The sequence below is a fragment of the Macrobrachium rosenbergii genome, chromosome 18 (assembly GCF_040412425.1).
Source record: "Macrobrachium rosenbergii isolate ZJJX-2024 chromosome 18, ASM4041242v1, whole genome shotgun sequence".
In the NCBI taxonomy this organism is placed as follows: domain Eukaryota; kingdom Metazoa; phylum Arthropoda; class Malacostraca; order Decapoda; family Palaemonidae; genus Macrobrachium; species Macrobrachium rosenbergii.
In genome coordinates, this window is record NC_089758.1 from 9,831,734 (window position 1) to 9,854,017 (window position 22,284).

General features: G+C 36.7%; 1 protein-coding gene across 1 annotated transcript in view; it reads right to left on the bottom strand.

The window, feature by feature from the left end:
• The window catches only part of LOC136847941 (uncharacterized), a 76,003-nt gene that overhangs the window by 33,589 nt on the left and 20,130 nt on the right, over window positions 1-22,284 (bottom strand). Inside the window, exon 2 of the mRNA XM_067119960.1 lies at window positions 14,401-14,410. Within this exon, the coding sequence (XP_066976061.1) occupies window positions 14,401-14,410 (10 nt within the window). The remainder of the gene's footprint in view (window positions 1-14,400; window positions 14,411-22,284) is intronic.

Sequence of the window (22,284 nt, forward strand, 5' to 3'; positions counted from 1 at the left end):
AGTAGTAGTAGTAGTATTACAAAATAATTTTAAAATAAAAAAGTATGTAGTAAAATATCTTATCAAACCCAAATTTTTATTTTGTGTATACATTAATATTTTACCTTCCGTTACAGTGAGTTATTTGCACAAACGGACAGAAATTTAATTACAAGAGCAAAACACTCAACCTACATTACAGAAGAAAGGATTATTGAAACCGATCCCAGCTTTAATTCGCTTGGAAACGTCCTGACTCTCAAAGTGCTGGAATGTCAAATTTTTAGCCTCTATAGAGATCAACGTGAATTCCCAGCCTCAGAAATTGTTCCGGACATAAGTTTTCTGCTACAGTGAGTGTTTTAACAAGGGTATTTTTAGTTTTCTGAAAAGAAAACTATTACGCCTGCTTTGTCTGTCCGTTCGCACTTTTTTCTGTCCGCCCTCAGATCTTAAAAACTAGTGACGCTAGAGGGCTGCAAATTGGTATGTTGATCATCCACCCTCCAATCATCAAACGTACCAAATTGCGCTCCTCTAGCCTCAGTGGTTTTTATTTTTACTTAAGGTTAAAGTTAGCCATAACCGTGCTTCTGGCAAGGATATAGTCCATGCCACCCCCGGCCCGTGGTTAAAGTTTCATGGGCCGCGGCTCATACAGCATTATACCGAGACCACCGAAAGATAGATCTGTTTTCGGTGGCCTTGACTATACGCTATACAGACGACTCGATTGCGCCAAAGAAACTTCGGCGCATTTTTTACTCGTTTCCATTATTCTACAGTTCGTTTCTCAAAGAAAAGTAAGCACAGTGAACATCACGAACGGAGTTCCTTTTCTAAGGCCATGTCATACTTTGCAGTAAGTTTTTGCACGTTATGGCACGAAGAGAATATTTGCAGATTTACGAGTTCCCTCAAGTGTTTTGGTGCGAGAGAAGCAGTTGTACATTCCTTTAAATAGTTCAGCTCATTTTTGCTTCATCTCATCCATAAAATGGACATAAATAACTGAGGTGGTTAGAAATACAAGCAGTAGTCATAACACGTAAACAGTGACGGAAAAAACTAATATGACTGATTAAATTAGCCCATATGTTTTCGCGTAACATGAAAAATATGTTAAGGAAGACTTCCTGAAATTTTCAGTCACACTACCTTTTCTAAATATTTATTCATCATATCAAGTATCTTTTTGCTATGTCATTACAATGAAATGTCAGAATAAGACGCATGGAAGCCTTGAGAGCCAATATAAAGGGTTAAACCGTACAATGCATAAATAGAATGAAATTTGCCATATACATGGCAAGGTTCTTTCATTTGCTTCAGATTATTTTGAATTAAAATTATCGTTATATAATAAAGAACCTACTACACACTTTTTTTATTTATAAACGTCAAATAAGAAAACCGAAGATATATGATGAAAGCATAAAATCTTCAGTAAATGACACGGGGTACTTAGTAAACCGCACAGCAAACGTAATGATTTTTTTGTTGTAAATGTTGGAATATCAAAATGTGGGCCTCTTGGCAAGCATAATGATTACTTTCACGAATTGAAAGCTTCAAGATTTTTTTCACTGTAAGGTGAAAGTTAAGTATACCTTAGTTCAACCAGACCACTGAGCTGATTAACAGCTCTCCTAGGGCTGGCCCGAAGGATTAGAGTTATTTTACGTGGCTAAGAACCAATTGGTTACCTAGCAACGGGACCTACAGCTTATTGTGGAATCCGAACCACATTATACCGAGAAATGAATTTCTATCACCAGAAATATATTCCTCTCAGTCTTCATTGGCCGGTCGGAGACTCGAACTCGGGCCTAGCAAAGTGCTAGCCGAGAACTCTACCGACTCGTCCAACGAGGAACTTTCATTGTAGGGTGTGCCGCACAAAAAACTTTCGAATAAATCCGTAGAAGATGAACCACGAAATCATTGTTTGAAAAAAAAAAAAACAGTTTAGGCGACAAAATTAAATTTTCTCAAAGTCTAGTTTAGTTTCGCATAAAATTGACTTCTTGTGTGGATTGTCCCCATTTTAATTCACAATAAAATTTATGTATCCCTGAATGATTTTACAGGTTCAATCTCAAATGCCGAAACATTTTCGATTTCTGTCATATTAATATTCAAAATATTGCATTTAGTCTTTGTGTGATTAAATATCAAGTCAATGTTAAGAGCTTCTTCATAAGTTGTGTTTATTCATTTTTGCAGAGAGGAAACACAACACAGCATCGTTAGTGTACGCGATAATATTTGAACTTGATAGACAGACAGTCATTTGTGCCGATAGACCTATGAAGATAGATGATTAGATCTCAACTGTACCGCCAAACTTCAGTCACAACGGTACTGAACGAGTGGTCCACTCCACAAAACGACACGTTGAATTTCGACTGAATAGTGGAGATAATAGGTCATTCATTCTTTAGTCAGCTCAGTTAAATATATAATTCATGTCCTATTGTGACGTTGGCATCGATGTATTACATTGGCAACTGTAACATATTTTATAATGAGACTCACCGGAAGCTATCTCTAAAACTTTCGAGGGAATTTTCCCCAAGAAACGGTGCCATCCATTGGCCCCGGAATTAGAGCGGTAAAAACTCACACTGTGTAGCTCTAGGCTTTCAATTTCTGCATGCACGCTAACGCATGTGAGAGCACACCCACACACATACATAACCACACACACACACACACACACACACTTGCGGGCAGAGAGGATCATAAAAGCATTCCGTACTTCATGCCTGCGCCATTAACAACGGTCGGAAGGACTAACCTTGCTGCATGCATCGAAGACATGCCCTACCAACCATCTACCCGGTTCCCCCGCCCGCCCGCCCCAACACCTCCGCCCAGCATCCACAGATGTTGCGACATCAGGTGAGGAGGAGGAGGAGGAGGAGTAGGAAAGTTGAAGGAGAGGAAGGGAGAGGAGGCTCTGGATTGGATCGGTCTAGCTCGTGGACCTCTATCTCCCGACGTGTGTGAGGTTCAACACGTATGCATCTCGGTGATAGTTCGTTTCCTAAGTAACAATGTGTCTCCGCTCTTTGCTATTTAACAGCTGGTGCTCACATCTGTGACCTCATTCATGTAACAATAAAGATTCATATAGCTTAGGGTTCGTTTATTCCTCTCTTTCTATCGCTCTGAAACAGTTGTGCAAGTTTATAGGGAATCAAATAATTAGTTTTCATTTTGAGGTGGCCACTGACAACTGAAGTAAGGAAAACATATATCAATATAAAAACCACAATAAAAAACAAATGCTGTGAGAGCAGAGTTAATTTGCTTATATATACTAATATATATATATGTATATATATATATAATATATGTATATATATATGTATATAATATATATATATATATATAATCATACATCACTGCAGCTCCAAGTGTGTGTGTGTGTATATGCGCGTCATCGTACACTCTAACAGTGCAAGTTATTTTTTTGTCTTTTCCTTTCTAGCGCCAACCCCGAACCCCAGCCTCGTCCTTACCCGTCCATTCTGGATATTTCTCGCCCAAGCAGCTGTGAACTGGTCTCGATCCGGGATATGACATTTAAAAAAAGGAAATTAGCAAATACGTCGTTTCCCATGAAGAATTCTTCATTAATTCCGGTTTAAAATATACCTGCTTTATTTTCCTGGAATCTGTTTCATATTCTATTAATTCACTGGTGTTATACTTTAGTGTTCTACCCCTCTATCTGTCTATTTTATCTATGCACATAAATGAAATGATTACAATTCAAAATGGAACAAATATGTTACTTTGCATTTCTTCCGATCTGTATCCATCAATCAATTAACCTGTATACTAATACACAAACTGAAAACATACATTTAAATAGAACAAGTCAAATATTTCTCAAGACACAAAGAGGCAAACACTCGATTCTTTAAGAGCAACAACAAAAAATACAATCAAGCAAACAAGACAGTGTGAGTTATCAAGTCAAGTCAGGTTTTTTTGGAGGCACCCACAAACAACTCCTGTGCCGGAGAACGTTCGAAAACAAAAAGGAACAGTCCTGACCGGTCCAAGCTAGAGTAATGACTTTAACGTAGGCTTTGTTTTTTTTTGGCAAGGTTGCCGCGTTCATAAAATCCGTTCCCAATTGTGTTCACGTACATGCAAGCCACGCTGCCGGGTGTGTTTAGGTCAATTACGGTTGCCAGGCGAGTTTATGGTGGGGGTGGGGAGGGGGGGATGTCATGAATGGTTCAGCCCTAGTAAAGAGAGAATTACCTCTTCGAGGCCCTCCTCTCTCTCTCTCTCTCTCTCTCTCTCTCTCTCTCTCTCTCTCTCTCTCTCTCTCTCTCTCTCTCCTGGGCAAAAGATATCTAGTACACTGCTTAGGTAAACAGAGGTATACTGGATTTTACAGAGCACATCCATTCGTCGTTACTCGCCCGTTTCGAGATGCGAACATCGGTCGACTAGGTGTACTTCGACCATGAGTGAGTTACATGCGCTACCACCAAGCTACGAGACCTGAGAGAGAGAGAGAGAGAGAGAGAGAGAGAGAGAGAGAGAGAGAGAGGAGAGAGATAATGCAGACTTGGACACCAACGTGAATAAGTTGGACTGGACTGCATTTTAATAATAAGCGATAAAATAACGAAACGGTTAGGAAAAAGCAAAAGAACAAACACGTCTCTACTTCAGCTAATCTCGACCTGGGATGGTGATACTACTCATTTGTCTTATGCATACAGCGGAAACAGCTCGTTAGAAATCCAGACGTTTATCAGCTCCGCGACTTCCTGACTCTAATCAGCGACCCTGCAGCAGCAGTGTATATTGTAACTGCCTTCTGCTACCTAGTTCTTCGACCCGTACCATGAGAAATTCAAGAAAACATCCGTGGTGGTTCCCGAACTACGAAAACGGATAATGTTGTTTGAAATGGGCCTACCGTTCCCAACCTGTCAGCTACCTCATACAGCCACCTATAACATTATTTTACCTGTCTTCTATTTCCAGTCATTCAGTATTGTTTTTCCACTTGTCTGATAACAAATTCGCGCAAACAGACCAGTAGTAACGTTTCATGCTAATAAGGTCATGTTTTATGGAAATAGGCCTAACGTCCGAGATAAGTGTGTTTTTCGACCTTGATGATAACAGGTTTACAAAAACAGACTGTGGCGTCTTCACAAAAAGTAAGTCAGGTATTTCAAACAACAGGACAATGCTGCTCCTTCAATCTACATGCTGTCTTGCGAATATGGGATTTGCCTTGCATAAACAACGCTTCTGGATGTTGGAAAGAACTCCCATCACAACAGGCATCGAAAGTTTATTAGGAACGCTACAATGATTCTATAAATATTAAATCATACAAACAAATTAACACATTTACTGAGACTCTCTTAAAGGAAGAACCCCCCCAAAAAAGCAAATACTGAAATCATGTAATGAATTATAGCACAAACACAAAGTCCAACTTTCTCGCTCTCACTCACACACAAAAACACACACACACAAACACACACACCGAATAATAGGCTAGTGCATTACCAAGGGCCATTTCTACACTTAACAGGGCCCTGTATTTTGTGTGAGCATAGACACACAACACATACATTATATATATATTTATATATATATATATATATATATATATATATATATATATATATATATATATATATATGTGTGTGTGTGTGTGTGTGTGTGTGTGTGTGTGTGTGTAATACCACAAAATATTAAGCCACAAATATCATATAATATCGATTTCACTATACGCTGAAACAACAGCAAATGCTTCTGCGCTGGCCAGGATTCGAACCTGACCCTTTGGTTAAAATGCGACTTAGAAAACTGGGTGTAAGTTATACCCAAGGCATTGTGTATTCGATATCAAAAATTATTTCCAGTTTAAAATGTGTGAAAATAAAGTCACGTATGTATAAGTGACAAAGAATTCTCACACACTCACAAATTTATAAGTATGAATAAACCCACGCATCCTGTTTATGACTATACTGTGAGAATAGAAGGCAAGTGTTTATTTGCAACTGATTAAAAAACAAACTTACGTCACGTTTATACTCGTAAGTGTGTGTGTGTGAGAGAGAGAGAGAGAGAGAGAGAGAGAGAGAGAACCATAGTCCACACATCCACGAAGCAATCATTCCACAACGCTGATCACATCCGCAGAATTTCATAACAAAGACCAAGAACACGTATAAGCAGCATCTCATGACAAAACAAACGCTGAGGCCAGAATAGTCTACTGTTTTTGTTTGTCATCCTAGACCATCGTTTTCATTTAGAGATCTCTGTGCAGATCTTCCGTGTTTAAAGCATGAACCTTCATGATTACACGGACATGTATACATGTATAATTCTAATTTCTATATTATAACTATATATATATATATATATATATATATATATATATATAATTTTATATATATATATATTTCATTTCTAATGATTATAGTATATATATATTTATACATAATCATTAGAAATGAAAATTTTATATAAATATATATATAATATACATATACATATATTTATATATATACAGTATATATATATATATATATATATATATATATATATATATATAAAAACACGATCGTTCCTATTTTGTAATGTTTACGTTCTGAGAATCAGCTGTCATATGATCAAGCGGTGTGCCACAGTTGGCTCAACCTCATTCAATATGAAGCAGTTCCAAATAACCCGATGAATTTCGATAACACACAACACTCCATTCCCTAAATTTGCATTTATTTAGATTTCCGTTCTACATCTCGTCCGCATTATTGAACAGGGGCGCCTTCCTCGCTCGCCGGAAAATCACGAAGTGGCAACTCCTACCCTGTCGTGTCGCTACCAGGGTCCTTTTAGCCACAAAGTATTTCTTATATTTTTTATTTTCCTTTTCCATTTATTTTTCTATAGTTTACATTATTCTCCCTTTTAAGGTTGGGAAGAGATGAGAAGTGGAAGAAAAAAGTGATACGCAATCTTGTTCCCATGATTTAATGGGGTCACATATAAACAGGATGTTCATTTGTGAAGGGGATAAAGATAACTTCCTGCTGCTCGGATGAAATCACCCAATCAATTTTTCGGGTAGAATTTTGATGTATTTTTATAAGAAAATAAAATTGCCTCTTTATCTGAAAGCGGAGATTAGAAACGTTTTTAAAATCAATTAGAGGAGACATTCTGAGAGGCGGACCCACGCAACTTAAGCAGTAATGTACGATTACTTTATATTTTTAGTACAAAGGCCCTTACGGAAAATTATGCCCCCTTATATAAACAAACTGAAGAAGGGTGGGGAAAAATTATGTGGGTGGGTTTTGACCGAAAAGAATATAACAAAGATTCAGTCATTTAACAATACATCAAAGTCACGACAAACCAAAGCATTACGAGAATGTCCAGAACTACGTAAATATAACATGCTTAACCATATATATATATATATATATATATATATATATATATATATATATATATATATATATATATATATATATATATATATATATATATATACATATATATATATATATATACATACAATAATTCAATAAACGATGAGCGCTATTTTGGGAAGACTTTTTATCCAGTATTTTATACATAACCAGGTTTGGGTATCAGGTAATCAGCAAATGAGAAACTGAATCCGGAAAAAACAATCGAAAGGACGATTCAAAGACTAAAAACATGAATGGAGTAGCATCGAAACCCTTATTAAATATAAAGAAAAAAAGACAAAACCATTTTGGGGCCAATAATGCTAATGGAGTATGACCAAATAGAAAAGAAAATAAAATGACATGACTATTGAACACACCATCCCAATACCGCAAACTTGAAGCGTAGCGGAATAACTCAGCACAAGAGTAAACAAGTAAAAAATGCGCCGAAGTTTCTTCGGCGCAATCGATTTTTCTGTACAGCGTATAATGCTGTAAGAAACTCTCGATATGCTGCAGTATGAAACTCTCAGCCACGACCTGGCAGCGATCAGTTGCCCCAGATGCGGTCAAGCGAAGAAGCGTCGGCGGCTGGCACCTTTAGCGGTGCCTGGCACACGATCCATTGCTAATCTTAACCTTAAATAAAGTAAAAACTACTGAGGCTACAGGGCTTCAATTTGGTATGTTTGATGATTGGAGGGTCGATGATCAACATTCCAATTTGCAGACCTCTAGCCTCAGTAGTTTTTAAGATCTGAGGTCGGGCAGAAAAAGTGTGGACGGACAGGCAAAGCCATCTCAATAGTTTTCCCTTACAAAAAATTAAAACCCAGACTACAGAAGATACACAGCAATGTAATGGTCCTTGTAATTTGGTCAATTATTCGTATCTTGCGCAGTGACTCATGTATCCAGCCGAAAAGGTCTATGACTCACATTGCAAGCATGTATACGATAAAAGGATCTTCTGCGGATAAAGGGGACATTCATTAGCATCATTATTCTTGTCATCAAACGCATATCCTCAAGAAATCAGCCAAAATGGAAGGTAAACGAGTTTCGCCGGAATATAATGTCCACACCCTTGGAATGTAGACTGGAACAGTCTCCCTGAAGATGTGTTACTGGAACTTCAAAAGTTCATGTGAGGATGCAATGCATTAACTACCCTAATAAAATTATCATTGTATCTTAATAAGTTAATTACATTTTTATCTATTTATTTATTAAATTGTTAATTTATTTTTCTTTTTTAACAAGTGATCTCTTCATTTCTGTATTTACAGTACCTTCTGTTACTTCTTTCTAACGAACATCATATTCTTTGGAAGCTTGAATTTCAAGTCAATGGCCCCCTGTGTGCTAGTTCCATATGAACATGGGTTCATCTTCTGAATTATAATAATAACGTGGGAGAAAGTCAAAGCAGAACAATAATAAAAGTAGTTGTAATTAGGATGCAGGAAATTAAAATACGAATAATCAGAAAATATATAAACATAAGCGATGAAAAGGTTAAGAATAAGCAATAAAAAAAATTACTGGATTCTGATCAGGAATGGTGACCTCGTATCACTTGGCTTAACCTCAAAAGAGGAGAGAGAAATCTGGGAAAAGCAGACGACGAGGTCACGGCGTCTTCGAAGTCATGGGGAATTCTAGGAAAATATTCCATGGATTTCCAAGGCCTAAGCATCTATAAAGGACTTCTGCCGAGCACATGGCATTTCCTCTGTAAGGTCACGAAAATTCATTTCCAAACGTGCCAATGTTTTTGGGCACCTTCGTATTATTGCTAACAATCTATGATGCAAATGGAGGTTCTAGGTTCGTCTCCTGTAGAATACAAGTTGGTGGGTACGATATGTTAAAAACCCATTGTTCCAATTTAACTTAGCGATTACATGGGTACCTGAGTGCTACGCGGCTGTGGTGCTTCCAATCTAGGACCAAAAGGACAATAGTTATTGCTACATTCACCATTTATCTGCTGGATGGGCCCCGGTGATAAACTTTCAGTGCTCAAGCGGCTTCAGAATTCTCTCTCTCTCTCTCTCTCTCTCTCTCTCTCTCTCTCTATATATATATATATATATATATATATATATATATATATATATATATATATATATATATAATCTAATCCAGCTTCTTGAAGGAGGGGTTCAACTGACCTTCAGAATCCCGTCACTGGGCTACTTATCAACCGGAAGTGCACTCTTCCGCAACGAGCAAAGAATTCTGTATGTTCCCTGTAATTTAAACGTTACATAAAGATATATATATATATATATATCCAGGATGCCAGGCGGTGGAGAGAACAGTGTTTATTTAAAACACATTCAGTAATGCGTTTTGAATACATTCGGAGACAAAATATGGTTCTAAATGATCTCTGATGAATATATTTCAAGTATCAATATCCTTCCACGAGAAAAAACATTTTGGAAATGAAAGAAAACTTGATCAATGAACCTTTCCTTTCTCCAGACATGTTGATCATGACCCTGGATAAATGAACGCGCGGTGAAGGTGCATTAAGAACGAAATTCTAATTTCAAAATAATAACTTAAGTAGAACTGTCGTCACATAAAAGCTACTCTGACTCTCTTATAGAAACAATATTAGTCACTCTTTCAGTGTAATAACTTCTGGCCAAATGTGTGTGTATACATACATACATACATACATACATACATACATACATACATACATACATACATACATACATACATATGTATATAAATTTCTGACTCACATCAGGATCGAACCCAGGTCTATCAATTGAAAGGCAAGAGCGCTGAGTCGGGAAGTTGGGGAAAACTCGCTGGTATGCAAGCAGTTAGCTTGCCCAGGTAATTCCTAGGGTGCAGTTGCTCCCAGGTTCCAACTTCTTTTAGACTTGTATGGCCTAGTGGGCAGCGTCCTTGCCTTTCAATTAAGAGACCTGGGTTCGATCCTGATGTGAGTCAGAAATTTATTTCTGTTCCACACGTGATTGTGTGTTGATTATTACTATATATATACATATACATATACATATACACATATATATATATATATACTGTATATATATATATATATATATATATATATATATATATATATATATATATATATATATAAGCACCAAAACATATTTAATCACAGCCATGAATAATGTAAACGTGTACTATAAAATTACCCGCACAAGGTCTGTCCATATCCATATGGTGACGGACCAAGCCAAACAAGTGAAAGTTTATGGAACGAACCCGGTGCCACACGGTCATGGCTACAACAAAACACACTGTCATTGTTTCCCCTTTGCGTCAACAGGATGCGCAGTCCGAAACAACAACAATAAGGTAATACAATAACACAGCAAGAGCAATTAACCCCTACAGAGTGCTGGAGCATAAACCAGAAGTGGGAAATTAATTTCACTCGGGTTTATTTGTTCTTATTTTACCCTTCAGAAGGAGGACTTCAGAGGGCTTCCTGTTTAACCTGACATTATAATCGCTCGAAATACGGAATATCATTTATTACGAACCTTTAAAACATGGAGCCTATTTTCAGCCTTATGATATAAATGTACAAATAAACGCACAAGCTAGCTTTTAAAATAAAATTTATAGATCAGGTTATGCAAGGACTTCTGGTAAAAAAATAAATAAAGCCACCACTGGAATTCAGACAAGTCAGTCGTCAACAATGTTCTCTAGGATGCTCCGGAATTCAAAATAAATCCAAACAATGGAATTTTCGTGCGTGTGTATCAAGTGGCTGTATGGCTATGAAAGCTTATATTCTGTGTAGCAGTGGTTGACGTTCTGCCCATTAGCATTCAGTGTAGGTGTACGAAGACACGAAAAGGTTATGAGGTTTAGGTTGATTTCAGAAGCAGATGTACTGCTGAAGAGCCTTCTGTGTGGGTGTATGAGGACACTACTACCCTGTGAAGTTGGCTATCTGGATGTCTGTTCAGGGCCCTTCTGTGTAGCTGTGCTAAATGACTAAAGCTGTGGTAATTTTTATTTTCGTTTTTGGCCACACAATTCTCATTCTCCATTTATTAGTAAGAGAATGAATGTGACAGCGATTGATGTGCTCTCTTTTCTCAGTGGCCACCCATTCAAAAAGTTAACGGCTAACCTTTCTCCTTGTTAGAGATGTCCAGAAACAACAGGAATAATCAAACTTAATCGCTACCTGCACTAATAGTTTCAATCCCTTTCCCTCTACTGCTAACTTGTGGAACTTTCCTCTCTCTTCCGTTTTCCCTTTAATTACCTCGTCTACCTCTTGTTAACACCTCCAGCCAATTCAAATCTAAGAACCATTAGGCTAGGAGCAGCTCGAATCTAAGAATCACATCATTTGACTCAGAAGAGTACAAATCTTAGTATCATTTGACTGAACAACTTTAGGAATCACTGGACTCGGAACAGTTCCAATCAAAGAATCATTTGACTCCAAACAGTTCAAATCGAAGAAACATTACACTAAGAACAGTACAAATCTAATAAATCACTGGACTGATTTCAAATCTAAGAACTACTTTACTCTAAACAGTTCAAATCTGAAAATCAGTGGACTGCACCCAGTTCAAATCTAATAATCTATCTGACTCCATATAGTTCAAGTCTAAGGATCATTTGACTCCAAACAGTTTAAATCCAAGAATCCTTTGACTTTGAACTCTTCTAATTTTAGAATCCATTTGACTTGACTTTTTCAAATCTAAAATGACGTTTCGAAATTGTAAACATCTAAAAACCTACTCCACTTGGAATTATTGAAATTTAATTTTTAAATTAGAATTATTCAAATCTTAAAATGCGTTTGATTCATTTAACTCAGAATATTCAAATCTCAACTCCATTAGCCTCAAAACTATCCAAACCTGACAATCGAGATGACACGGAATTATTCATGAGATGCTGACCAGTTTCCGGTGGAACACTGGCCCATTTATCGTGTGTGTGTGATGCGTCTCTCGCTGATCATGGACTCTGGCCTTTTGCTGAAACGTTCCGCGGTGCTTGCATCACTTTTCCGTGTTTCAGGCCTGGATATGGCGGCTGCAGAGAGCCTGTCACATTTCGTTTCAGCGACAAACCGGATGGCCCCGTTAGACTACGGATCATATTGTGCATGGCCACTGTGGCATACTCCTGCATGCACACACACCCACATACATACATTTTACAAATCTATTTATCTATCTGTCTATCTATCTAATTATCTATCTATATATATATATATATATATATATATATATATATATATATATATATATATACGCATGGTTGTATGTTTGTAAACATATACAAATAATCATACTGTACAATTATAAATGCAAGTACAATTTGCATAAACATCTCATACACAAATAAGTGAAGTAATCATATACAAATAATCATGCTGTACAATTATAAATGCAAGTATAAATTTGCATAAACATCTCATACACACATAGATGAGGGAATCAATGTCAAAGCTGAAAACAAAAGCACGTATATGCATAAATGCATATCACGACTTTACGAAAGCTTCAATTAAAAGAATTTTTTTGGAAGACTCGTCATTCATACAGCTTCTGCAGTAAACTTCCAAAGTCTTCAGATGATCTTAATATACCACACGTGTTCTTGTAAGTGTGAAAGAATGAAACACAAACTGAAAGGACTGTTAATATCAACAGAAGTGTTGAGAATAAAGAGAATAAGCACCACACATAACAACACAAGCTTCAGCAGACGGAGAACGACATAAAAATAGAATACTTAGTTAAGTAAACCTTAGTTTAACCAGACCACTGAGCTGATTAACATCTCTCCTAGGGCTGGCCCGAAGGATCAGATTTATTTTACGTGGCTAAGAACCAAATGGTTACCTAGCAACGGGACCTACAGCTTATTGTGGAATCCGAACCACATTATAGTGAGAAATGAATTTCTGTCACCAGAAATAAATTCCTCTAATTCTTCGTTGGCCGGTCGGAGAATCGAACGCAGGGCCAGCAGAGTGCTAGCTGAGAATGGTACCCACCCGCCCAATGAGGAACTAGAATACTTAGTACAATACCACTTTATCCGAAGGCGACACATAAGGAAAACTGGAAGCCAGCAAGCGCTGCACACATGAAGGAGACTACGTACAGAATCATATTAATACAAGAAGAATGTGACAAAAATGCTGACATCAGACGAAAAGCACGTACACTACACAATCATGCCGGTTCCTTCCCCCTAACTCTGACTTAAACTATCCCTCGTAGGAGATTCCTTCGCGTCCTCCGGGTTTAAACCATTCTTTTTCTCGCTCCTCTGTCTTAGCAAAATAGAAGAACAACAGGAATAAAAGATGACCAAGAGTAAGACTTTGTGACAAGGTTAATGTCCGCGTCCGAGTAGATGGCAGAGTTCTTCGCCTTTCACTGTTTTCCGAATAATAAGTTCCCTTGAGAAGGAAAGTCCAGTGACGTGTAGCTAATTCTCATGTATTGACTAAATTGGCTTAGCCAGATGCGTCAGTCTGGTTTTCTTCACCTTGGAAAATATTAAGTCACAAGTGGTTTGTTATCTCATCGTGTCGTCTCATATTCGAATCAATCAATAACTTTGCTATGAATATCATACATCCCTTTATATCTTTATTACTTCATAAGTATTTATTAGTTATTTCACGAAGTTCTTTTCAACTTTAATTTTACAAAGTTTTATTGACATTATTACCTTCTCCAGCGAAGGTTGACCGAATTTAAAATCATTCAAATCGTAGAATTATCGGATTCAGAATAGTTCAGATCAAAGAATCAGACTCCGAACAGTTTAAATCCAAGAATCATTTGACTCAGAACTCTTCAAATCTTAGAATCCATATGACTTAAATTTTCCAAATCTAAAATGACGTTTCGAAATTATAAACATTTAAAAACCTACTCACCTTGGAGTTACTGAAATTTAAATATTCAACTTAGAATTATTCAAATCTTAAAATGCATTTACTTAAATTTATTCAGAATATTCAGATCTCAACTCCATTAGCCTCAAAACTATCCAAACCTAACAATCGAGATGACACGGAATTATTCATGAGACGCTGACCAGTTTCGGTGGAACACTGGCCCAGTTATCGCGTTTGTGTGTGATGTGCCTCCCGCTGATCATGGACCCTGGCCTTTTGCTGAAACGTTTGGCAGTGTTTGCATCACTTTTCCGTGTTTCGGGGCTGGATATGACGGCTGCAGAGAGCCTGGTTACATTCCGTTTCAGCGACAAACCGGATGGCCCCGTTAAACCATGGGTCATATTGTGCATGGCCATTGTGGCATACTCCTGAATGCACACACACGCACATACATACGTTTTACAAATCTATCTATCTATCTATCTATCTATCTATCTATCTATCTATCTATCTATATATATATATATATATATATATATATATATATATATATATATATATATATATATATATATATATATGATTGTATGTTTGTAAACATATACAAATAATCATACTGTACAATTATAAATGCAAGTACAATTTGCATAAACATCTCATACACAAATAAGTGAAGTAATCATATACAAATAATCATGCTGTACAATTATAAATGCAAGTATAAATTTGCATAAACATCTCATACACACATAGATGAGGGAATCAATGTCAAAGCTGAAAACAAAAGCACGTATATGCATAAATGCATATCACGACTTTACGAAAGCTTCAATTAAAAGAATTTTTGGAAGACTCGTCATTCATACAGCTTCTGCAGTAAACTTCAAAGTCTTCAGATGATCTTAATATACCACACGTGTTCTTGTAAGTGTGAAAGAATGAAACACAAACTGAAAGGACTGTTAATATCAACAGAAGTGTTGAGAATAAAGAGAATAAGCACCACACATAACAACACAAGCTTCAGCAGACGGAGAACGACATAAAAATAGAATACTTAGTTAAGTAAACCTTAGTTTAACCAGACCACTGAGCTGATTAACATCTCTCCTAGGGCTGGCCCGAAGGATCAGATTTATTTTACGTGGCTAAGAACCAAATGGTTACCTAGCAACGGGACCTACAGCTTATTGTGGAATCCGAACCACATTATAGTGAGAAATGAATTTCTGTCACCAGAAATAAATTCCTCTAATTCTTCGTTGGCCGGTCGGAGAATCGAACGCAGGGCCAGCAGAGTGCTAGCTGAGAATGGTACCCACCCGCCCAATGAGGAACTAGAATACTTAGTACAATACCACTTTATCCGAAGGCGACACATAAGGAAAACTGGAAGCCAGCAAGCGCTGCACACATGAAGGAGACTACGTACAGAATCATATTAATACAAGAAGAATGTGACAAAAATGCTGACATCAGACGAAAAGCACGTACACTACACAATCATGCCGGTTCCTTCCCCCTAACTCTGACTTAAACTATCCCTCGTAGGAGATTCCTTCGCGTCCTCCGGGTTTAAACCATTCTTTTTCTCGCTCCTCTGTCTTAGCAAAATAGAAGAACAACAGGAATAAAAGATGACCAAGAGTAAGACTTTGTGACAAGGTTAATGTCCGCGTCCGAGTAGATGGCAGAGTTCTTCGCCTTTCACTGTTTTCCGAATAATAAGTTCCCTTGAGAAGGAAAGTCCAGTGACGTGTAGCTAATTCTCATGTATTGACTAAATTGGCTTAGCCAGATGCGTCAGTCTGGTTTTCTTCACCTTGGAAAATATTAAGTCACAAGTGGTTTGTTATCTCATCGTGTCGTCTCATATTCGAATCAATCAATAACTTTGCTATGAATATCATACATCCCTTTATATCTTTATTACTTCATAAGTATTTATTAGTTATTTCACGAAGTTCTTTTCAACTTTAATTTTACAAAGTTTTATTGACATTATTACCTTCTCCAGCGAAGGTTGACCGAATTTAAAATCATTCAAATCGTAGAATTATCGGATTCAGAATAGTTCAGATCAAAGAATCAGACTCCGAACAGTTTAAATCCAAGAATCATTTGACTCAGAACTCTTCAAATCTTAGAATCCATATGACTTAAATTTTCCAAATCTAAAATGACGTTTCGAAATTATAAACATTTAAAAACCTACTCACCTTGGAGTTACTGAAATTTAAATATTCAACTTAGAATTATTCAAATCTTAAAATGCATTTACTTAAATTTATTCAGAATATTCAGATCTCAACTCCATTAGCCTCAAAACTATCCAAACCTAACAATCGAGATGACACGGAATTATTCATGAGACGCTGACCAGTTTCCGGTGGAACACTGGCCCAGTTATCGCGTTTGTGTGTGATGTGCCTCCCGCTGATCATGGACCCTGGCCTTTTGCTGAAACGTTTGGCAGTGTTTGCATCACTTTTCCGTGTTTCGGGGCTGGATATGACGGCTGCAGAGAGCCTGGTTACATTTCCGTTTCAGCGACAAACCGGATGGCCCCGTTAAACCATGGGTCATATTGTGCATGGCCATTGTGGCATACTCTGAATGCACACACACGCACATACATACGTTTTACAAATCTATCTATCTATCTATCTATCTATCTATCTATCTATCTATATATATATATATATATATATATATATGTATTACGCATGGTTGTACGTTTGTAAACATATTCAAATAATCAAATTGTACAATTATAAAAGCATGTACAAATTTGCATAAACATCTCATACACACATAGATGAAGAAATCAATGTCAACGATAAAAACAAAAAGCACGTATTTGCATATATGTATATCACGACATTACAAAGGCTGAAGCTAAACCTGTATTTTTTGGAAACTTCCAAAAAGTCTTAAAATGGTCTCAACAGAACCCACACGTGTGAGAGAATGAGACACAAACTGACAGGACTGTTAATATCCCCAGAAATAAAGAGAACAAGCACCTCACAGAACAACACACGCTTCAGCAGAAGGAGAACGACATAAAAATAGAATTCTGAGTACCACTTTATCTGCAGGCAACACAAAAGGTCGACTCTGAGGCAGAAAGCGCTACACGCTAGAAGAATGTGGTAAACATCCTAACTTCAGAGGAAAAACAACAAAAACCAAATGTTCATACTGACTCCCTAAAATTTTCCTAGTGTGCGAGTTGATTCCTTCGCGTCCTTCTAGGTTAAACCACTCTTTTACTAGCCTTCTGCTTTGGCTAGATGAGAGCATCAAAGGAATTCATAGCGGCCCTGACTACTCCTTTGTGACACGGTTAAAACATGCGTCACTGCAGAATGTAGGATTCTTCGCCTTTCTCTGTTTGCCGAATCTAATATTCCCTTGAGAAGGAAATTCCGGTGACGTGTACTTTTCATGTAGTGACCAAATTCCATCAAGGTCTAAAGTTATCAGACTAGGCCAGATGAGTCAGTCTCGTTCTCTACCTTGGAAAATATTAAGTTATATATAAGTGGTTCATTATCACATCGTTTCGTTTTATATTCTGTCCAATAACTTTGCTATGACTATCATTCATGGCTTTGTGTCGTTTTTATTATTTCCCAAGTTATTTTTTTATTTTAGTTATTTCAAAAAGTTCGTCTGAGGTTTAATCTTACGAAGTTTTATTGACATTATTACCTTCACCAGCGAAGGTGGACGGAGGTTACTTATTCAATCGGGTCTAAATTCGAGTTTCGCATGGGAACCCAAGATTTTTTTTTTTTTTTTTGTTTTTTTTACATTGGATAGGACATGCAGTCAGAATGCTTTTAGGTTCTTCTAAAGCCATGGCTATTGTTCACTCATTAGCTACAGTTATGTTTTCTACATTTTTTGTATGGAAGTTCGTCAATCAATAGAGCCTTACAGCTAGAATGCTAAGAAACTGATTCAGTTGACCCCTACAGGATCATAAAGAATTATAGCAATACGCTTCGAGCGGTTTATCATATTCTAAAACTCATACTAATTCCACGGAGAGAGAGAGAGAGAGAGAGAGAGAGAGAGAGAGAGAGAGAGAGAGAGAGAGAGAGAGAGAGAGAATACCTTCTGTTCGTCATCATTCTACGTGAGCACCGGATGCCTTCATGTTTTCTTATCTCAAAAATAAAAACAGTAAGTTCATTTGAAAGTTCACCAATGATTTTTGCTTACTTCAGAATAGCTTTACCAAATGTGTACTTTTGTTTAACAAGAATAGCAATCTCTACACTATTAATATATACATACATACATACACACACATGTGTGCGTTGTGCACGTATTTGTATGTAATAATAATAACAATATTTGCATCGTGTAATATTACCGATAGACATCATCATAATCACAACCATTTTCTACTGAACACCATTTGTCCCCCCAAAAAATAAAATTATCCTTTAAGAAAAGAATAATAGTATTTGAGGAGCAATTACCAACTCATCTCTTAAGTGAGATTTCTGGTGACATTTAACAAAAACGAACACGGGTGCTGCTAACTATTCTATTAAGAGGAATTTGTCTATGAAATCTGATTCGGTGAAAAACCTGAATAAAGGAAACTGTTCAATGTTAATGCCTCTATAAATGTCACGTCCCTCAACGACCGAACTATTAAGAAAAATTGAAACGTAAAAGTTTACAAAAATTTGAAAAAAAAAAAAAATCACATGACCATAAAACTGAGGTAAAAAATGTCCTTGAATTCAGGGTCGAGCTAGACTGCGGACTAACTACAGATACTCGTTCGTGTTATAATACTCGTAAATCACCAAGAGAATCCTAAATCGTTTGGCAAGGACTAACAGGAGAAAAAAACTATACGGATACAAAATGAGAAAATAACACGTTTCATAAAATACGATGTAACGTTCTTTTGAAATCAACAAAAGTACAATGATTGTGCACTAAGGCAACTCCAAGGAATGAAGGTTAGGAAAAAACTAAACTCATAAAAATAATGCGACACACGCACTAATGAAATTCCATAGTATAAAAAATGCAATATTTATAGAACTTTAATGACCTGACACCTAATCTGGAAATTACGCTTGGAGCGAAATGAACATTTTGGGTGCAAATATTTAAAGCAAAATTTCTGACAGACTTGCATTTCCTTATGGTTCCCAGGGATCGCTGCGACCCTCACATTAAATTCCTGATGTGCGTACTACATTCCGATAACACATTTCTTGCTTTCATTTATCTGCCTTAAATTTACAAGGGAGGGACATTAACACCTGTGCTCAAACTCCTTTTTCATATCTCCATCTTCAGGTATCCTTCTGATCTCAGCAATGATTTTTGGGTATATATAGCCCCTAGGGATAACATACCATCAACGTCTGACACTCATGAAGGGACCTTATGACTTGTGACCCCCATACATTATTTTTCATTAAATCCTAATTGAATCATTTCAGTCTGATGATTATACCATAAAATTGCCGAAAAACAATTATTTAGCTCATGTTACAATGCAACATCTGAGCTCAAGGGGAATACTGCATTTGGGAAACTACCGCAGAGATGAAAAAAAAATCATGTCCTATTGCGACATCGTCATGCTACCCAAGGCGTGGAAACGAAATATGGAAGGGGCGAGATTGAGGGAATTCCCATTTCTTTCCCGCAAAAGCGACACTCACGGAATGGGATCCATTCCCCGGGCGATCTGGGGTATTTGGCAAATCCGCTTTGTGGTTTAGACAAAAACCGGCCATAAGCGGTTCCTTCTTTTTCTTCTTCTTCTTCTTCTTCTTCTTCTTCTTCTTCTTCTTCTTCTTCTTCTTCTTCTTCGAGAGAGAGAGAGAGAGAGAGAGAGAGAGAGAGAGAGTTAACGAACAAAGTTTGTGTGTTAAAGAAATTCATATCTTTAACAAAGTTTGTGTATTAAATGAAATTCATATCTTTAGCTATAATAATAACAATAATAATAATAATAATAATAATAAATAATAATAATAATAATAATAATAATAATAATAATAATAATAATAATAATAACAGCAGGGGCTTATCATTAATTCAGCATTTAATAGGATTATTCCAGAATCGCCTCCTAACAGGGAAAACGCCCACTGGTGGGTAAATATATATATATATATATATATATATATATATATATATATATATATATATATATATATATACATACACACACACACACACACACACACACACGAGTACGTGTGTGTTTGCTAGCACAAGCTTTCAATGCCAATACTTTAATATAAAGTTTGAAAAAGATGAACATCTCTAACAAAAATGTTAAAATTGTTCCCCCACGAAGCAGTAAACCGAAAACGCAATGAAACTATAGTTCCGTGAGAGGACGTTTCTCAAGTCCGGTTCGTGGTTGACTTCCGACCCCACCAACTTCTACTGATAATAGCAAAACAGACTATTGTCGATGAGGTTGGCGAAGCGCATGTAACTTTGTGTGTGTGTGTGTGTACATACATACATACATATATATTCATATGTATAAAAATATACATATATATAAATATATCTAAATAAATATTATTTATATATATATTTATTTAGATATTGCTTTTTGTGTGCATATACTGTACATACATACATATATATATTATATATATATAAATATAAATATACATATATGTATATAGTGTGTATATACACATACACTATACACACACACACACACACACACACACACACACACACACACACACACACACACACACACATATATATATATATATATATATATATATATATATATATATATATATATATATATATATATATATATATATATATATATATATATATATATATATATATATATATAAAAAGGACCTAGTTCAAACTGGATAGTATCTAATGGAGTATTTATTCAGAAAAAGTTGCAAGCTTTCTTGGACTGTGTCCAAGAGAGCTTGTAACTTTTTCTGAATAATACTCCATTAGATACCATCCCCTTTGAATGAGGTCCTTTCAGTAATTCTACTAATGCAAAGAACAACTGTGTATGTGATATATATATGGCCTTTTCTCGTAGAAGGACGGCGCCGGAAGACATTAGTCTTTCCATCTGTCACAAAGTCTTATCAACCTTGACTGCTATCCATCATAGCTGCCTATCTATTAAGCACATAACATAACGCAATGCTTCTGTCAACAGAGGCAAAATCGGTTTGCACAGAACAAGTCTAAATCTTCTACCTCGTTCATGAAGAAACTGGGCTCTTGCCTGTGTAGTAAGTTCTAGCTGCTAGGCTGCAATAAGTTACAAGATTTCTGCAAAAAACAGGAGGGGTGTTTCCTTCCCTAAAAGAGCCCACAATCCTACACTTGGCGCCATTTTGCTTTGAGATATGGTACATTAAACTCCTAAACGAGCATTACACTTCTGGATGGTAAACTGCTTACTACCACTGAGGTAGCAGTCAACCTTAAACGACTAATCTGACTGGGTTTGAGAGGATGGCTGTGTGAGGAGGTTTAAAGTAAATCTGAGCATGGCTAAAAATATATCCCACACTTAAACCAGGGAGTTGACACAATGAATAATTGTATGAATTTTAGCACAATGGAAGTGGCTCACTTGTGCAGGTATTTGGAAATGTAAATTTATATAAACAGAGGTGTCACAAAACAAATGAAGCACAGAAAGTAATTGAGCATATGCAAAAGAGAGGTAAGATACCTGGAGTGCGTATGAAAGGGCCTGTTGTGCTAGTCCTCCTTTATGGAAGTGATGAGCAAATGGCGAATACAAAGAAAAAAAGTTAGTGTCGAGATAAACTGTTTGTGTAATATACATAGCTGAAGAACTGAAAGGCTGAGCAAGGCAGAGTTACGCAGAACTGGTTTAAAAGGTTAAAGGTG